The sequence below is a fragment of the Homarus americanus genome, unplaced genomic scaffold, assembly GCF_018991925.1.
Source record: "Homarus americanus isolate GMGI-L3 unplaced genomic scaffold, GMGI_Hamer_2.0 scaffold15535, whole genome shotgun sequence".
NCBI classification, from domain to species: Eukaryota; Metazoa; Arthropoda; class Malacostraca; order Decapoda; family Nephropidae; genus Homarus; species Homarus americanus.
The window spans coordinates 285,534-300,793 of NW_024749729.1; the positions used below are offsets into that span (position 1 = coordinate 285,534).

The following is a 15,260-nucleotide window of genomic DNA, read 5'->3' on the forward strand; positions in this document are numbered from 1 at the left end:
GTTAGGTTAGGTTAGGTTAGGTTAGGTTAGGTTAGACATATAAATATATTCCTAATTTCTCTCCTACACAGTCAAATATGTATATGAATTATTACAAGCGACAAATCACCTGGGGTAACAGTATACATGAACTAATTGGCAGCTTTAAGGGAAAGTTATAAGGTATATACTGTGACTGAATTAACGCAGGCTATGGAACATGTACCCTGTGATGCACCGGGCAGTGTTGAGTAATACAGCGGTCGCCAGTGTTCTAGATGTCAGGAGTCGGGAGAGGGGGGTGAGAGGGGTGGGAAGAGAGGGGGAAGACGGGTGGGGTGGTCTGGGGAGGGGACGAAAGGTGGGAGGGTGGGTTGGGAGGGGGAGAGAAGGGGGTGGGCTAGGAGGTGGGGCTTAGGAGGGGGGATGGGTTATGCTCTCTCCAACCCACCTGACACACGCTAAATTTAGTTGGTTACTTGATCAGTGAATGTTCAATATTTACCCAAAGGTCTCGAGATACTGGTGAGAAATTCCTATGTATTTGTGATTTATGTTTTAAAAGAATCTATAGGAAGTAAATGAAGTTGTTTTATATCATCCATACAGGTTCTATATTTGAAGAAAAGCGCCAATGACAGATGAGTTGGCTAGTGCTGTGGGGACAGAACGTAACCAGTCACAGATGGTGGTAATCTTGGTGTGGTGTGGTGTGGTGTGGTGTGGCGTGGTGTGGCGTGGCGTGGTGTGGTGTGGTGTGGTGTGGTGTGGTGTGGTGTGGTGTGGTGTGGTGTGAGAAGCAATATCTCACAGGTTGTTGTAAGGGCACGACACAACACTTAAAGAACGTGAAGATAGTGTGAAGTAAAAAAAAAAAAAATTAAAACTGAGAAAAACAGTGGCAAGGACAATAGGTGGTTACACTTATAACTAGAAGGAGGAGTATGTGTATCAGCAACCGTGTTTGAGAGCTACGTCACCCAGGTACTATATATAATGAGTTACTACACCTGAAATAATGCTTAATACTAGCTGTGAATTCAGGTAGGAAACAGATACCATTTTATTACAATGAAAATCAACCCAGATTATCAACATTATATTCATGAGTTCTAGAATCGGTAAATCGCTACAAAATATTTCTACAGTTATGAAAAATGTGCAACAATATCGGAAAGACGTATTTTTGTAGCCATCGGACTGGTACAAGAGCAACTCTGGTGAGAGAGAAAAAAAGTGTAGAAAGAGTGAACCAAACTTACGTGTCATGTTGATGGTAACGGAGGTGTCAAGAGGCCTCGTGATGTTGTTGTTTGTGGCCCTGCAGCTGTAGGTGGCGTCGAGGTAGTCCCGAGAGAGGTTTTCCAGATGGAGTAAGTTCCTCACCTGGCCGCGATGATCCACCGTGTACGAATCCTCCACCACTCGCCCTTCCCGTATCCACACCAACGTGGGTGACGGCCGGCCTACAAACACACACACACACACACAAAAGTCTTCAATGATTATTATACTCAGGACAAAACACTACTAATGGCTACAGTATAAAATAAAGTTCATGATTGACGTCAGATGAGGTAGGAGACCCCCCCCCCCCTATTTGAAGGTAAACTCTTGCTTTCCCTATTACCAGCTGTTGTAAGAGGTCCCTATCCTCGTTCACTGTATATACGTTGACAGGCTCCCTTCCCCTACTCTCCCTAATGTACAGGAACAAGATGAGGAGCACTCCACCCTATCCTCTCTGTCACTTCACCCAGCTCTCCCAGTCACCGTAGGGGGGAGAAAGGGAGAGGGAAAGGGAGAGGAAAAGGGGGAGATGTATAGCCCTATTCACACTCTCAGAATCTTTACTCCCCTTCACCCTCTCTACTACAAGACACCACGTTCGTATCTCCTAAAACCAACTCCTGGGATATGATTTTTACTCGTATTTTTATTTTGGTTATCTACTTAGACCTCTACCTTCCTCCGTCCATAACTCACACAACAGCATTTCAGCTTCCATCCACCTGAGTCTTAGCTGTCATCCATCTGAGTCTTAGCTGTCATCCACCTGAGTCCTAACCACCACCACCACCATCCACCTGAGTCTTAACCACCACCACCACCATCCACCTGAGTCTTAACCACCATCATCCACCTGAGTCTTAACCACCATCATCCACCTGAGTCTTAGCCACCATCATCCACCTGAGTCTTAACCACCATCATCCACCTGAGTCTTAGCTCTCCTCTCACAAAGGCCAGAGAACAAAGTGTCAGGTAATTCAGTTAAGGTGTTAAGGTATCCACCCGACCCTGACTTGGCTCTCAGGCTACTTACACCAGAACATTTCCTTATATATTTCTCTATACTATAAGACCACCACTTATATCGCTTACTTATATCACTTATATCACCCCATGTACCCAAACACAACAGATGTTTACTGATATTGACGATTGTAATAACCATAAAATAAATATGAAGAGCAATAACAGTTATAGGAAACATACAAAATATGTTTATTATTAATATTATCTTTAGCATTATTGTCTACGGAATTGTTGCTATTATTATTATTATTATTATTATTATTATTATTATTGTTATTATTATTATTATTATTATTATTATTATTATTATTATTATTATTATTATTATTATTATTATTATTATTATTATTATTATTATTATTATTATTATTATTATTATTATTATTATTATTATTATTATTATTATTATTATTATTATTATTATTATTATTATTATTATTATTATTATTATTATTATTATTATTATTATTATTATTATTATTATTATTGTTATTATTATTATTATTATTATTATGAGTAATAGTAGTAGTAGTAGTAGTAGTAGTAAAGTAGCAATATTAAGACTATTGTTATTGTTATTGTTTATTATTGCCGAGTTTTTTCGTAATATTATCATTTAAGTAATAACAATCATCGTCATCAGTGTTACCAATATTATACCAGCAGTACCACCAACTAGAATATTCCCCCAACGCTCTCTGATAAACGCTTCCTCATTCATTTCAGTAAAAAAAAAATATATATATAATACTACCTGAGAAATTCTAAATGTCTATGTGAGGTATTTCATATTTTCAGACATATGTAGCCATGAGTTTTACTTGTGTGTTGCTGACATTTAAAACTTTCAATGGGATTTTTTCTTTTGGTGGTGGTTATGGTGATGAGTAGTGGTAATGGTGGTGGTGAGTAGTGATGGTGGTGGTGAGTAGTGGTAATGGTGGTGAGTAGTGGTGATGGTGAAATGGTGGTGAGTAGTGGTGGTGGTGGTGAGTAGTGGTGTGGTGGTGAGTAGTGGTGTGGTGGTGGTAGTGGTGAGTAGTGGTAATGGTGGTGAGTAGTGTTGATGGTGAAATGGTGGTGAGTAGTGGTGGTGAGTAGTGGTGGTGGTGGTGGTGGTGAATAGTGGTGGTGATGGTGGTGGTAATAGTAGAGCCGAGTCTCAGATAGTCACATATCTCACCCAGGTAATTACATGAGATACAATCAGCTCCACCACCGCAGGATGTTGGGTGCTGGGTGCTCATTGCTGGGTGTTCCTTGCTGGGTGCTTAATTGCTGGGTGCTTACAGGTAACTCCGTGGTCCTACAGGTAACTCTATGGTCCTACAGGTAACACTACGCTCCTACAAGTAACACTATGTTCCTACAGGTAACACTATGCTCCTACAAGTAACACAATGCTCCAACAGATAACACTATACAGGTAACACACTAATGAAGACTCACCTCCTATGGTTTTACAGGTGAGAACGACTCTACCGCCCTCCAGGTAAGGACCGGCGGCGCCCTCCACGACAGATCCACTCTCGTCCGTGACCACAGCGGGCGACGGAGGCACTGAAGAAGTACACACACATATACATGAACTCATATAGCTTCTGGGACAACTTATACTCTCACTTAAATGGCTAAGGAATACAGGGTGTCCATAAATGATTACCCTGATTAATACATGAGAGCCTAGTGTTTCTAGGGTATTAATGGACACCCTGTATTTCTCTAATAATGAGCGGAAGGAAAAGGTTGATGTGAGAAGTCAAGGTTAAGAAAAAATATAAATGAAGCTTCGATTATTTTAACTTTTCATGGTAATAAAACTGAGAAAGGTATAAATATTTGAGAATTATAAGTAAGTTTGGATACCGTGTGGATTATTAACTAGGGTAAGTTTTTGTAGATTTTTTTTTTTTCTAAGGGAATGTTTTTACGTAGCCTCGAGTATTACAGCTAGAAAAAGATTGTTTACTTGCCAGAATATGATGCTTCTATTTCTCTCATGGCTTCACTAGTAGACAATGAGAAGTCAGACTTATGTTTATCTTTTTATCGTACGTTTTAAGGATAATCGTCCCATTCAAGCAAAAAAAAACAAAAAAAAAACACAATGGTGAAACTTTTGTGCCAAATATAAACATCCCAACTCTCAAATGTTGTTCCGGCAGACGGTGGAAAGATACACAAACAAGCAAACAAACGGACGGAAGCGACTATTTTATCGTTCTTGTGGTTGGTAAAAATGTTTTCTAAAAGTACATGTAAACATTTCTCGTCTAGTGCACACTCGGTCTGGTGTAGACAAACTCGGCCATTATCCGCTGTGGTTTGGCGTCAGTAGCCAGACACTTGTGGGGAGGATTATTCCCTTATGTTAAGTGGTGACGTGGCTGGGGGTAAATCCTCGAGAGAGAGAGAGAGAGAGAGAGAGAGAGAGAGAGAGAGAGAGAGAGAGAGAGAGAGAGAGAGAGAGAGAGAGAGAGAGAGAGAGAGAGACACTATAAGGGAGGTGGTGTGACGTACAATTCACTCTCAGTAAAGGCTGCCACATGACTTATACAGACAACAGTGGGTTCTGGTCCTCTGGTCACATGTGCCGGCCTCTCATACATGGACGTCTCAGCTGGCAGTCAGTCGATCCGAAAATTTTTGTTATGACCAAAATGGGAACGAATTTTTAGTACCTTGAAGATGCGAGAAGAACTGCTGTACGTATGGTAACGAATATTGAAGCTAACGTTAAAATAAGAGAAATAAGGGAAAACTGTCATTTAAAAGTACAATGAAATTAAATATAAATAAATATGTAATTGGAGAAGATAATGTTGGAGGAGGTGAACAAAGACTTACCAATAACAGCCAAGTGGACGGTGGAGGTCTTGGAGGGCCCGTGTTCGTAGTCAACCCTACAGCGATAAGTGTCCTGGTCTCCTGATCTTACTGGCCTCACTCTCAGGCTGGGGGGATTCACCTTCAGGTCAAACTGTGCCCGTTGACCAAACACCGTCTCATCGCTCCAGTGTCTCCCGCCCGTCTGTCGCAGGTCGTAGCTGTTCATGACACATACATACATACATCAGTAAAGATATAAAGTAAACGTCAAGGCAGGAACATTCAATTGAACATTAAGACCCATGGATGAATGACTTTATTGAACACAGTACCAGACACTATCATATTCCGTAAACACCTGTATGTCATAAAAAGATACCACATTACCACTGATAACTCGACTAAGACAGTTCTATAAGACGATATAGGTTTTCTTAAGGGGGACTCTTAATACAACACAACAGTTTATAGAGACAGTAAACACACTATTATAATTAAGTCGTCAACTTCACCTTGAAAGATCAAACTAACACTAAAAATCAATTTATCAACTGAGGTGATTTTTTTTATTTATTTTTTCAACTTGAGAGACAATGTGTACTCTCTAGATCAGACAAGTGACCCATTCTCAAGTTAGTTTTGCTTATTACATTGTGAATAACAGAGATAATTATATGAAATTTAACTTAACAATATACCTATGCCTTACAATTCAAGATATTATAAATTATATGTTTTGATGGAAATATGTTAGAGAATAAAGGAATAACATATGCAAGAAATATAAAGAATGAAGGGGAATAATAATAACTCCAGATAATTGGATCTTGCACAGGGTAGGTGAAGGAGAGGGGGGGTGGAGGGGAGGGTATTGGGGTGGGGGTTGGGGGTTGGGTGGGGATGGGGGGGTTGTTGTAGGGGTCTAATAAAGGATAACGTGTTGGAACTGGGATTAGAAATTACCTCTCCACTACGGGTCATTATCCTTCCAGTAAAGTTAATTAAACCATTAAGCTGAGTTAACCCTTCCAGTTTGCTAATTGAACCCTACAGTAAAGGTAAGGTAATCTTTAAGGTTAATTTCGTTTCTAAAAATGGTTAATTAAAACCCCCAAGATGAGTTAATTTACGGGTAAGTTGAGTTATTTTTTCCAGATAGGTAAATTATTCCTCCCTGTCAAGTGAATCAGTTAGTTACGCATTAACTAGTAGTAGTAGTAGTAGTAGTGGTAGGAGTAGTAGTAGTAGTAGTAGTAGTAGTAGTAATAGTAGTATCTCTATATTAAACAGTGACGTCAGATGTAGTAGTGAAAATATTGTGTGTGTGTGTGTGTGTGTGTGTGTATGTGTGTGTGTGTGTCTAAAGGTAAGAACCGTACTAACAAAACCCTTCCCAATTCCAATCTAATTAACAGAATCAAATTGGATTTATTTTTGTTCTACTTTACCTTCAAAAACTCCACATACAAAAAACAAAAACAAAAATTGGTTCCCATATTTTCGAAACCACAACGATAAGAAAATTACTAAAGATACGTCAGTCCTACCTGTCTCCCTCATCGATTACCTATAATGGCTCTTTAATAACAGGTAGATGCGATTAATATCATCAAATATTAGAGTTATGTTTAGTTATTGATTCCTGCTTCTCTAGGTTCTCGCCCCCCCCCTCTCCCCCCACCCACACGTGACTGAATAATTCCCCCTCCCTTCACCTCCCGTATCAACAAGGGTTATTTAAGGTGGTCAGGGTACACCCCTCCTCCTCCTCCTCCTCCTATCATCTTTCTCTCTCTTCTTTCTCCTCTTCTTTATCTTCTTCCATATCCTCCCTATCCCCTCTTGCTCCTCCTCTTTATGTTTCCTTCCTCTTCTTCCCTCTTCTCTTTATCTTCTCTTCCCTTCCCTTCCTCCTCCTCCTCCTCCTATTTCTCTTCCATTTCTCCTTCTCTTTCTCTCCATCATCATCCTCCTCCTCCTCCTCCTCCTCCTCCCTATTGACACGTGACATAATGAAGACTATCCCTCCTCCCATCCATCCCATCCCTTGATATAACAAACTGCTCATCCAAGACCACTTACCCCTTTATCCCTAACCCCGACATAGAGATTAGTGAGCTGCGCCTTCATTCATCTTGTCTCCCCTCCCTCCATCCCTCCTGGACACACACAGCTTGACCAACAACAACCCCTTTATGGTATAGATTTAATGGTCTCTCTTACCCCTTATTAGCCCCCTTAAGCACACATACACAGCTTACTATTGGCGTCCCTTCCTACACCACCCAGCTTAACCTCAGGGCACATACACCACCCAGCTTAACCTCAGGGCACATAAAGTTTGGTTTAGTGTTGTTATGTGAGTTTGTTTTTTTTTGTTTCGTGTAAATTTCCAAGAAAGGATTGATAAGGTTGATTTGAGAGCTACTGATGGTGACAGTGCGTCCGTCCCCAAGATAGTGAAAAACCTGACTGATTTTCCATCCCTCAACCAGCCAATCAAAACCACACTAGTAGGAGTGTCATAGTGGTGTGGGTTGGCCGCCGCCCCCCCCCCCAAAAATCGAACTTTAACTACCTTACACTTTTACAGGATAAGTTACTTAATTAATTCATATTCAAGCATACGGTATATATACAGTGTGACAATAAGCATAGTGGAGATAATATATAATAGATTCAATGTTTACAGAGGTAATTTAAATGATAGAAATATGTTAATTTTTTCAGGTTTTCGATAGCCTTTAACTCCTCCTCACCCTAGAGCTTTTTGATTAAAGATTCTAAAGTCTCACAGATTTCTCGAGTACCAGGAGTCTAAGTAGAGGAAGTCAGGAGTCTTATCTTCACATACACATTACATATACTTTACGTTACATAATCTGGTAACATAAATACTTCAGCCAAAAAATTATGTTAAAAAAAGTGTGAATAATTAATCTCAATACGTTATAAACATAATGTACTTCACTATTCTTACCTCCCACGACTTAACAAGAGGTAAAGGTGACTTAATTAACAGGAGGTAACGGTGAAAGTAGTTCCCAGGTAGCAGTCAGCTTATTACCCCTTCATTACCTTCTTTTGATTTCACACGATACCTGACCTTCTCCCCTCCCCTCACCTGTACCCCCCCCAAGAAACATCTGCTGAAGACCGTGTGTTGCCAAATTAAGCTGATTGATAATTAATTAATAAGATACGTGTGATACTTACCTGTACATGTTAAGGTGGGAAATGTTTATACAGGTAAAGGGAATCTGTATGTCTGGAGAGTCTTAATTGGATGCTTAATGAGATGCTCGGTCACCTTACCTAAGTGGCGTCACTCAGGTAAATTTCTACACTTTTCGTCAGTTTCATCGGGACTTTTGTGTGTCTCGTCTCCTAAAAATCACACAATAATGATTTTTTTGGGTCGTTATCATCCCACCTTCATCCGTTATCATCCCAGTATCATCTATTATCATCCAAGCTTCATTTGTTATCGTCCTAGCTTCATCCATTACCATCCTATTATCATCAACTCTCATGCCAATATCATCCATTATCATCCAAGTATCATCTATTATCATCTCAGCATCATCCATTAACTCTCACGATTACCCATTAACTCTCTGGTAATTTATTAAGTAACTTGTCTTTATATTCAACCAAGAGCATCCCAATACCACCACTACCTCCATTTTTTCCTTCACAATTCTACTTAAACAATATATATTTTTTAACAGATTTTTCCCTACGAATTTTCCGAGCACCAGACCTCTTTACCTTTAGATTTTGAGAAATTAGCATGAAAATAAATTCTATTACCATTTCATTGGCCTAAATCACTGGACCATTTAGCGAATTCTCTCTCCCAGAAAGTTATGCAAATCATTTACAACTGAGTGTATCTTTGAGGTGGGAATAATCTCAATGTTTTAAAATATATTCCAATTGAGTTAGCCAGGCAGGTATGGTGATCACCGCCGTATCAATAGAGCCTGAACTGAGTTAAGTAACAAAAGTTGAACAGGGAAGGAAAGTTGGTTGAAGCTTTGATGTGAGGCGAACCAGTTTGAGAGAGCTCGGCCGCCCACTACACGCCGGGGCTTTGATGAGCATGATGGTAGGTAGGATGTGTACACGCTAACTAAAGGGACAGCTGGACGGATACGGGCACAGGTAGTGATGAATAGATAGTGACTTACATTGATTAGGCACAGGTAGAGACAGACAAACAGGTGGATTCGAACCGGATACACGGTAAAGAGAGAGAGAGAGAGAGAGGGGGGGGGGGCCCATATTGACCTGGGTTAACCTAAGGCGTTGTACCCTAAGTCAAGTATCCCGCTAAATATATCCATCCAGGGTTATTATCGTAATCGCCTTAATAACAAGTTCGCTACCATCTATGGACAACCTCACGCGAGACTCAAAGCTCATTATTTTCTTCTGTGTTTTAGGTACGAAATTCCTCTAATTCCTTTATATATATTTGTGATATTGTTGATACGAGTACGGAATAAAATGTATCGGTATCATGTAGGTGTTGACAGTACACCCAGCAACTGCGATCAATATACCCTACCTCTATGTTTGCTACACCCGATCCTCTTTGTCTACTACACCCTACACCTGTTCACTGCAGAGGACATCAATAATGAGATACAACAGTGGATCAGCTGTGCATGAGAGAGGCCTTTGGTTGACTGTGTACTCGTGTCTTCAGCTGTGAGGAATTGAAACTATCAACGAGGCTACGGAATTTTCACCAGCGTAATCATCCGAGTCGGTTAGGGAGGCAGAGGAACAATGTCAGTATCCTCACTGACACCAACTGTAAGAGCATCACTGGCCACATTGCCCAGGACGGCATGCATGACAGGAGAATACGAAAGCAGCTGGCTCTGCTTTTGCCACGCGAGAGGATGCAAACCCTGGAGGTTGATCGTGTACACGCCATGGTGGACAACCACTAGTGGAGTTGCAAAGACGCTGCAGCCGCCCCTCCCGCACTAGACGTAGCCCTTCACACATGTAACCTCTGCAGCCGACCCTATCGATCGCATATTGTTCTCTGGGAACACGTTAGAGCTCACCAATAAAGATGAAACCAGTTTACCATCTACATCCTCGACTTTGGGTGACAACAAAGAGAGGTGGTGTGGTGATGGTGGTAGTGGTGTCACTAACGTGTTGGCTGGACCCCTTAACAGAGAGATAGAGACAGCAGAGCCGCTCCTCAAAGCTATAATGGTCACTGGGAGACTCATAAATCCGCTGTAATTGCGTCCCCCTCCAGCTCACCCTGCTAGTCTCTTCGTTTATAACCAAACAGCGTATCATGATGCAGCTGATGACGTATTCCACACATATATAGATTTTCAGAAGCACAGGAACCTCTTGTGTAATAACCAGTCACTTATTGGGAGAAGTTATGTTTTGTTCTTAGGCCGTGTCCTTTGGGAACAAGCACGAAAACTCTGCATTGACGTATATCTGACTCCCACCCAATATAAACGCACACACACACACACACACACACACACACGCAGAGCTACACTGTCAGACTCAAAGTACTAAAGGTTATTTGGTAGTATTCTGTAGTAGAGTGAAAGTGAGAGTGAGGGAGAAAGAGAGAGAGAAGAAGTGAGAGCCATGGATGTTCTCACTGCGAAATACTACGTCTCATTTAACTATATTCTCCATTATTCAGGTGTTTAATATTAACTGATAAGAGATAATATTCGAACTCACGGGTATGACATCGTTATCGTGACAACATCCATTACCATATGTCATGTTAATTAAGAGAACCTTCAAGAACAGGTATTTTCCCTTATACGATTTACATACTTCATTTTTTTTTTTTAGAATCTCAGTTAATTCAGTGAGGAAATATATTGTTATACTTGGATCTTGTTTTACTTACTGTTATAAATTCTATTGAGTTATTTATCTTTTTTCTCCTCTCCCACCTTCCCACACTTTTCACCTCTGCTAAAAACTCGAAACTTTTCTCGTTTTCGCTCGAGATATGTACCCTAAGCCTTTACCCAAACTTTCAATTAACTTGGGCTTTGCGCTTCCCCGAAACTCTCTTAGCACGGTTCATAATCTTCGTCTGCTTATACTTGCTAGTTCCATCCAATTTTTTGCTCATATTTACTTTGTCTCCAATTTGGAATTAATTGTTTTTTATTGATTTTTACACACATACGCATGCACACACACACATACACAAGTGCATGTGCACATAAAAACACACACACACACATACACACACACACACACACACACACACACACACACACACACACACACACACACACACACACACACACACACACACACACACACACACACACACACACACACACACACACACACACACACACACACACACACACACACACACACACACACACACACACACACACACACACACACACACACACACACACACACACACACACACACACACACACACACACACACACACACACACACACACACACACACACACACACACACACACACACACACACACACACACACACACACACACACACACACACGTATTTTTCTTTCTCTCTTACACTAACTACCTGTACCTGTCCCTCATTACCTTCAGTCCAGGAATCTTAATATCCGGTAAATTAATTTTTCCTTTTACGACCAGCAGTGAAGGTGTGGGCGTAGTAGTTCGTGTCTCTGTCTGCAGCCATAAACAAAGTGTAATGGCGAGTGTAAGTGAGAAATGGAGCGAATTGGAAGTGAATGTCTTGTTTTCGTTCTGTTTTCTGGCTAGATCTATATACACTGGGAGTTATACCAAGTAGCTAAATCTTGTGTAATGTACGAGGGTTCAGGTGGAACTAACGACGGTGTTGTGCTGCCGGTGAGCAAATGGTCCAAGTAACTTGTCAGGGCAGAGCCAAATGACTACACCGACTTGGAAATAATGTTTTGATCTAATAATATTGTTTTCTATGGCCAACTGATATTATATATATTTTGAATTTGTTAATTTTATTTGATATATAAAAAGAAGAAGAAGTAGTGTGGCTTTATCTTATTCTTTCCTTTTATTTATGTAGTGATAAATAAGGATTGGATGGAGTACCAGTGGCGGTGAGAGTAATTAACTACCAATAATGTAATTCTAAGTCATCTATCAGCTTGTATATTAGCATCAGCTTATGTATTAGTGGTAGTTTAGTGTTTGGTACCCTAATATGTGGTGTTAGTATAGTGTTTGGTACCCTATTGTGTGGTGGTACAGTGTTTGGACCCTAATGTGTATGGTAGTACAGTGTATACAGCGCGGCCTCAAGCAGTACCTTAGATAATGACCACATAACAGGCAGCTGAAGCTCATGAGGTACAAAGTTAGACTGTGCTTGTGTACTCTCTCTCTCTCTCTCTCTCTCTCTCTCTCTCTCTCTCTCTCTCTCTCTCTCTCTCTCTCTCTCTCTCTCTCTCTCTTTCTTTTATCAACACCGTCAAGAGGCGAAGCTTAAATAACTATAATAACTTTTTGACGACATAAACCTCTCCAAAAAAATATTACGAATAATTTAAGTTTATCATTGATTCTCTGTTTATCTATGTCTCTAGCAGTCTCACTCACTGTCCTACAAATTTAGGTCACGTTAATGTTAGGTTAAGTTAGGTTAGGTTAGGTTAGGTTAGAACAGGTAAAAAACAGGTAAGAAGATAACATAATTCGCCGCCCAGGTGTGGAACATTATGAGCATGGGGGAGTGTTGTGGTGGCGGCACACAGTATAATGTTGACTTGGTTCCTCCTGCCTCTCTGGGAGTTGTGGTCAAACTCTCCACCAAACTTCCGGATGAGAATGTCAAGTCTCGTCTTGGCAAGTTCATATAATTATATTATCTTGAAATTAATTAACAACTTGCAATAGGAGGTTTGCCGATACTATAATTACTAGCTAATACTCTGTGTGTGTGTGTGTGTGTGTGTGTGTGTGTGTGTGTGTGTGTGTGTGTGTGTGTGTGTGTGTGTAAATCAGCGGCGCAAGTATATATATAGATTTCCTATTAGTCAACATATTCCTTATATTATCATGCAGTGAAATATGCCACACCTACACGCAAAATTCATACTTACCCTCTTACGAAAAACCACACCTAATGTTCACTACCTCGTAAGTCATCCAAAGTAATCAATACAGTTTTACTTGTATTTTACACATTAAGTAACTGAGCCGTGGTACATAATTCCTGGGTTTTGAGGGATAAGCATCTAACTAAACCTCATAACACCAATGACGTTTACGAGCAATACAGATTAACATTGTTTTTACGGGTATAACTATTGGACAGACAGACAGACAGACAGACAGACATTACACACACACACCAATGGGGACAGGTTTAAAGACCGTCCTACTTTGTCTTATATCTGAAGACCAAAGAGAAGTGAAAAAAAAAATATATATATACCCCCTCCATTCATGTCTCCCTATTCCAAGAGAACCACTTAAGTCTTCGGGAGAGGCAGAGAGCCGTGTGTATCGTTATCCTTCACTTTACTGAGTTGCTGCTATCAGGGAATGTTGTGGTACTTCCCTGGGTCCAAAACCATCATTCCCCTATTGGTCAGGAGACTCTTACGTTCCACACTGTTTGGCAAGAACGTCCAGCCGTTTATATTTGTGAGAGAAGGATCATTCTATCTGATCGTTCTTTTTATTTATTAATATTTTTTTATTTGTGTATAGTGAATTAAAATATTATAGGACGTTGTTTTCATTATACATTGAGTCTAAATGTTTATGTCATATATTTTTGTTTCTTGTTTTGATTGTAATTGGTAAACTCGTGCTTGTGGATAAATTCATTTTAATTGTTTTTGTATTTATTAATAACTCTCATGTGGGGTCAGTATTTTTCAGATGTTGTAGTTATGATTTTGTTGGTATGCGTAAATACTTTTAGATTATCGTAGTGGCTTGGTAAGTATTAGTTGTGTCAGTATTGCGTCTTTCTGTGTATAAAATGAATAACAATACAGCGTGAATGAATAACAAATAAAATCTAGATTGATCTTCATCTCTGACCACAATAGTATTAAAATTATTCACGATTTTAGACCAATAAAGAAATGAGTTTTGTTTCACCATTGGTCCATAGAAAACGGAATTAACATGAAGTAACATATATTCTGTTTTCATTAGTATCTGCCTTTACCTTTTGACCCCCCCCAAAATCAATGGATATATTCTAGTACAACAGAATTATATACCGCTAAAAATATCACCATCCACAGACAAAAAAACAAACAATGAACTGCTGGAATGAAAGCAATATACCTTTATTCTGAGTTTCGTTTTGGTCGGGGTTTAAAAGACCTATAGTTTTGTACGATAGTAGCGATAGAGGCGTTACAGCATTAAATACAAATACGAGTTTCGCTTCACTTGACTTAACAATCAATCGGACATCAGGATTTTTTGGGAGGCGTTAATTAAGTGATTTAGTTTCCGATGGATTCATGGCTCATTGGAACCCTCCCTAACTTTTACAGTCTCTTTCTCTCTCTCTTTCTCTCTCTCTTTCTCTCTTAAAGTACTAATGTTTGAAGTACCCCCCGACTCTCTCTCTCTCTCTCTCTCTCTCTCTCTCTCTCTTGTGTCTGTTTGTCTATATACCTGTTTTGTCTCTCTTTCTATCCAACATACACAGATACACACACTCTATCTGTCTGTCTGTATCACACACACACACTCTTCTTCTCTTCCTCTCTCTCTCTCTTTACCTTCTCTCTCTCTCTCTCCATTCTGATAACAAATTCCGATTTAATATAAAATAACCAGAAAAAATAGCCCTTAAAACGAGCTTAAATAACACATACAAGTAATAATGATTTAACTTTATTAGTTTCTAGTAACCTATTAAATATTACTATTACCTTAAATTACTCTAAAAATACATATTACCTTTGTCTTAGCCTCATATAGAGATCAATAATAAGTAGAGGTAGGTAAGTAGAGATATAAGGAACGTGAAATAATTCCCTAAGGTTAAAGTTCATCACAAATTGGATTATACGTGAAAATAGAGGAGTAGAATAAAAAAGTTGATTTATTTTGCAGAGTGTGAAACATATCTAGAATTAGC

The 15,260-nt window shown here is 39.7% G+C and overlaps 1 protein-coding gene across 1 annotated transcript in view; it reads right to left on the reverse strand.

Moving 5' to 3' along the window:
• The window catches only part of LOC121853730 (nephrin-like), a 163,568-nt gene that overhangs the window by 48,313 nt on the left and 99,995 nt on the right, over nucleotides 1–15,260 (reverse strand). Inside the window, exons 3-5 of the mRNA XM_042348073.1 lie at nucleotides 5,146–5,345; nucleotides 3,748–3,858; nucleotides 1,242–1,445 (exon numbers count right to left, since the gene is read on the reverse strand). Coding sequence (XP_042204007.1) covers nucleotides 1,242–1,445; nucleotides 3,748–3,858; nucleotides 5,146–5,345 — 515 coding nt within the window. The remainder of the gene's footprint in view (nucleotides 1–1,241; nucleotides 1,446–3,747; nucleotides 3,859–5,145; nucleotides 5,346–15,260) is intronic.